The sequence below is a fragment of the Tupaia chinensis genome, unplaced genomic scaffold, assembly GCF_000334495.1.
Source record: "Tupaia chinensis unplaced genomic scaffold, TupChi_1.0 Scaffold000201_1, whole genome shotgun sequence".
NCBI classification, from domain to species: Eukaryota; Metazoa; Chordata; class Mammalia; order Scandentia; family Tupaiidae; genus Tupaia; species Tupaia belangeri.
The window spans coordinates 1,133,449-1,138,031 of record NW_006159676.1 but is presented as its reverse complement, the minus strand read 5'-3'; the positions used below and the strand labels follow the sequence as shown (position 1 = coordinate 1,138,031).

General features: G+C 56.9%; 1 protein-coding gene across 1 annotated transcript in view; it reads right to left on the bottom strand.

Moving 5' to 3' along the window:
* SUGP2 (SURP and G-patch domain containing 2) overlaps nt 1-4,583 on the bottom strand; it is a 49,530-nt gene that overhangs the window by 8,881 nt on the left and 36,066 nt on the right. Inside the window, exon 7 of the mRNA XM_014587316.2 lies at nt 740-1,236. Coding sequence (XP_014442802.1) covers nt 740-1,236 — 497 coding nt within the window. The remainder of the gene's footprint in view (nt 1-739; nt 1,237-4,583) is intronic.

Here is a 4,583-nt window from a genome sequence, read left to right as displayed (position 1 = left end):
CGAACCGCGGTCGACTACGTGGGAGTCCAGCGACATAGCCATTACGCTAACTGCTGGTCCTGACCAGTGACATTTCTTAAACAGAGGACGGGATCACAGTGCTATTATTCTCCTGGTTTGATCTCATCAGCCACCCACTCAAAGGACCGGGAGCCTGTGTGGTAGAAACAGAGTCCCACTTCCCGTACAGAAGGAGCCACTCAGGACCGGCCCTGCACCGTGTCCTCCTGCCTCGGTGTCACGATGGGAAGCAGGAATCACAGTGGACTCTCTGGGGCTCAGAAGATCAGCCAATCTCCGAGGTACGGCCCGGAAATGGCAGAGATGATGGGGCCCACCCCCTCCACAGACAGGGCTCCTGCCACCTGAATCCGGGCAATGAAGGACATGCCGTGGGGGTCCAGGAGCCACACGCTGGCAAAGTGGCATCTCCCTAGAGCACGCCGACTAGGCCAGCCAGCAACCCCGGGCACCGTGTGCACAGCTGCTGGGGCCGGGACAGGTGAGAACCCCCAGAGTGTGGGCCATTCCAGGGCCCCACTCCCCGCAGAGCCCCGGGCTGCACCAGGAGGCTGACAGGTGCCACCAGAGGCAGGGGGATAACACGGCCTAGTGGGTCGTCTTGTGGCTGTACCAGGGCCAGGGTCAATGGTCAGGTGAGCTGTCCTCCACTTTCTGCGGCCCATGAAACACAAGCGGCGCGGGGGGCGACCATGCAGCTGGGTGGGGGGGTCCTCACCTCTCGGCTCCTGGATGAGACACACCCTCTTGGGAGCCGGAATCATGCCGACCTTCAGTGACTTGCTGCTGATCCTCTTCCGGGGGAAGCAGCTGCCCGAGGAGGCCGGGGACAGGGCGGGTGCTCCAGCCGGGTCGTCCTCAGCAGCCTCGCCAGGGAGGCCGTCGGCAGTGGGGCTGCCCGCAGAGCCCTCGGCCCGGCCCGCTGCTCCTGCCGGCCCAGATACCCCTTCCTCGTCCTCCTCGTCGTCTTCCTCCTCGTTGTCCTCCTCCTCGGGCACCGGGTCTGGACTCTCGGGCTCAGCCTCCCGCTGGGGAGGCTCATCCTCCAACTCCCCCTGGCCTTCCGCGTGGCCTGAGGGGCTCTGCTGCGAACCCGTGCTCTTGCTGCCGCTGTGGGGGCTGACAGGGGACGACGTGAAACTAATAGACGGGCACAGTTCGAACACTTTCTGGCGGTAGAATTTGAAAGCTGCGCTGTTTCGGTCGTGTAGAAACCTGGGACAGAGGTGAAACGTCAGGCGTCACCAGATGCCATCTCCACACGCTTCCCTTTGCTGGGACGGCCTGGCCTGCGAGGGGTCCTTGGGAGCCAGGGTGGGACAACGGAATGAAAAAGCTGAGGTCCTTCTCTGCTGCTGCGGATGCACTGTGCAGCTTGTCAGTGAGAAACACCTGAGGAGTACGTGGGGCCTTCAGAAAGTTCAAGGGAAGTGCAAATTATGAAAAAATTATGCTCAATTTCACTATTTTATTTATTTTTTGAGAGGTTTTTGCTATAGGGCGCTTGCAATTGCCAGAAAGATAGAGAGAGACAGAGAGATAGGAAGCGAGAAATCACCCCCCAGAGGGGATGTCCACGCCGCAATCCCTTCTTCTCCATTCTCCTCTCGGGATCTTGGGCACACACGCACACGCGCCTGGTGTGAGTTTAAGCCACCAGGTCCGGGACTTGAAATGTGGTCGGCTACGTGGGAGTCCAGCAATACAGCCATTACGCCAACTGTTGGCCCCTTTTAAAAAAATTTTTTAACTAGAGATTTTTGCTATAAGGCATACGCGTTCACTGGAGAGACAGAGAGGGAAAGCAAGAAATCACCCCCAGGGGGGACAGCCATGCTGCAATCCCTTCTCCTCCATTCTGCCCTTGGAATTTTGGGCACACACACACACACATGTGCTTGGTGTTAGTGTTTTTTTTTCTTTTTCAGGAGAGATTTTTGCTATAGGGTATGTGAGCTTACCAGAGAGACAGAGACGAAAAGCGAGAAATCATCCCCCGGGGGGGATGACCACACCACAATTCCTTCTCCATTCTCCTCTCGGGATTTTGGGCACCCCAGCATGAGTTTTAAGCCTCTAGGTCCAGTACTCGAACCGTAGTGGACTATGTAGGAGTCCAGCGACATAACTATTACACCATCTGTTGATCCTTGGGTTTCAATTTTTTATGCCAAAATAAACTTGTATTTTAATCCCATTTTTCCATGAACCTTTTTTTTTTTTTTTTAAGTTTTTGCCAGGGTGCATGGGCTTGCCAGAATCTCTTCTCCTCTCAGGATTTGGGGCATGCATGCACACGTACCTGGCATGATTTCCAAGCCAGATCTAGGACTCGAACCATAGTTGGCCATGTGGAAATTCAAAGCCTTAGCTACCTTCTGGTCCCTTTCCATGAACATTTTTTAAAAGGTTTTCCAGCGTTTAGGATACAGCCCACGTACAGAGAGGAGAGTGAGGGAGGAGCTCCCTCTACAGGGTTGGTCACCCGCGACCTCCTCCCTCCAGCCCTCTAGCCCGAGCTGGCACTTGTGCACGCCCGGTATGTTTTCACTTCTGCTTGCAGAGGGCAGTGTGTGAGGGGAGGAGGGTGCTAGAGGACAGGAAGCGCCCCCCGACGGGGTGTGGTCACATCACAATCCTTCTTTCCCCTTTCTCCATCCTGTCACGACTTTGGGCATGCTTACGCCCAGCCTGGTTCAGGCCAGCCAGCCTGGGGATTCAAACCACTGTTGCTACGTGGGGTCTGGCTTCTCTTGAGCAGGGTATCGCCCGTGTGCCACAGAGGCAGCTGTCCACAGACTTTCTCAAGAGCCCTTGTATTAGCGACTTAACTGAAAGGCAGAATTGAAGGTGCCCACTGTTTTCAGGGAGGTATGCGGGACGACGGGATGTGCAGGAACGGACTCCGACTCTGCAGCCAGGAGCCCCAGCCTGGCCCCGCCTCGCCCTTGCTGCTGACGCTCCGGCTCCCCCACCCTCAGCCACGGCCCAGGACACTGCACAGCTTCTGCGGGAGTGTGTACGCCATGGAGAGGGGAGGCGCCCCCGAGGAGCGCTCAGAGCCTGCAGGGACACCCCCTGCCCTGGTCCTGGAGCCCGGCTACATGAACTCGACTCCGTGGCCTCTGCACCCCAGCACTCAGGCACAGCGAGGCCACGGCTCGGTGATGGGAAAACACAGGCCCCCGGCAGCCTCTCCTGAACGGACGTCTCTGCTTCGCCCTGGAGAAGAGACCCGGAGACAGAGCCAGTTCCCGGCTCTGGGGCTGTCGCCTACGAGCTGCGTGGTTTTCAGCTGACCCCCCAGATCTGAAGGGCTGCCCTGCCGGGAGGAGGACACCTCACTGTCCCATGTGCCTGGTGTCCAGACATCGGCCAGATCCGCTATCACTATGAGAACAGCGAGTCCTCGCCTCGCTCCCTTCCCCTGGCCGGCCCCGCCTGGGCCCTTGGGTGCAGAATAAACTGTCCCACTGGGGAAGCCTGCCCTCATGCCCAAGGCGGGAGTGGATCCCCCAGTTCCGGCCCTCCCTCATGCCTGCGGCTCAGCTGAAGCGAGGCCACGGCTTGTCCTGACACAGTCCACCAGGTGGGAGTGCATCCGACAGTCTTGCGGGCTCTCAGGACACACTTGTGGGGTGCACGAGCTCTAATCCAAAGGAGGGGATGGGAGGCCAGCCAGTGTGTAGCAGTGACAGGCTGGGCCCCCTGGGGAAAGATCTGGGTCGGAGCCCTGAGAACCGCTGCTCACACCCACGGGCCCACGATCTGGGTCTGCTGTGCGCGGGGGTGGTGGGCAGGGTGAGACCCCGAGGGGCTGACCGGTCTCTGCCTCAACTGCTCACAAAATCAATCAGTGAATAAACTTTAGGGGCCAGCAGCTGGTGTGACGGTGGAGGCTCTGGAGTCTCAAGGCCAACTGTGGTTTGAGTCTCGGACTTGGTGACTCGAAAATCTCAGCAAACAAACAAACGAACAAACGCTGAGACCAGCAGTTGGTGTAATGACTATATAGCTGGACTCCCATGTAGTTGACTGTGGTTCGAGTCCTGGACCCGGTGACTTAAACTCACACCGGGCGCGTGTGCGTGTGTGTCCAAGATCCCGAGAGGAGAATGGAGGAGAAGGGATTGCGGGTGGCCATGCCCCCTGGGGGGTGATTTCTCGCTTTCTGTCTGTCTCTCTCTGTCTGTCTGGTGAGCGCACGCGCCCTACAGCGAAAACCTCTCCAAAAATAAATAAATAAATAAATGTCAAAAAAACCCAAAAAACAAAAAACAAAAGCCCAAAACAAAAAGCCTTAAAATTCACGCTGAGTGCATGTACGTGTGTGCATGCCTAAAATCTTAAGAGGAGAATGGAGGAGGGATTGTGGTAAGGGCCACTGCCCCAAGGTGGGGCTGATTTCTTGCTTTCTGTCTGTCTCTCTGTCTCTCCAGTTAAATATGCACCCTATAGCAAAAATGTCTTAAAAAAAAAAAAAGACAGAAAAAAGAAAAAGCCTTTCAAAAAGAATGGGCGTGATTACACGGGGGGGGGGGGGGGGGGCACGTACCACAGGT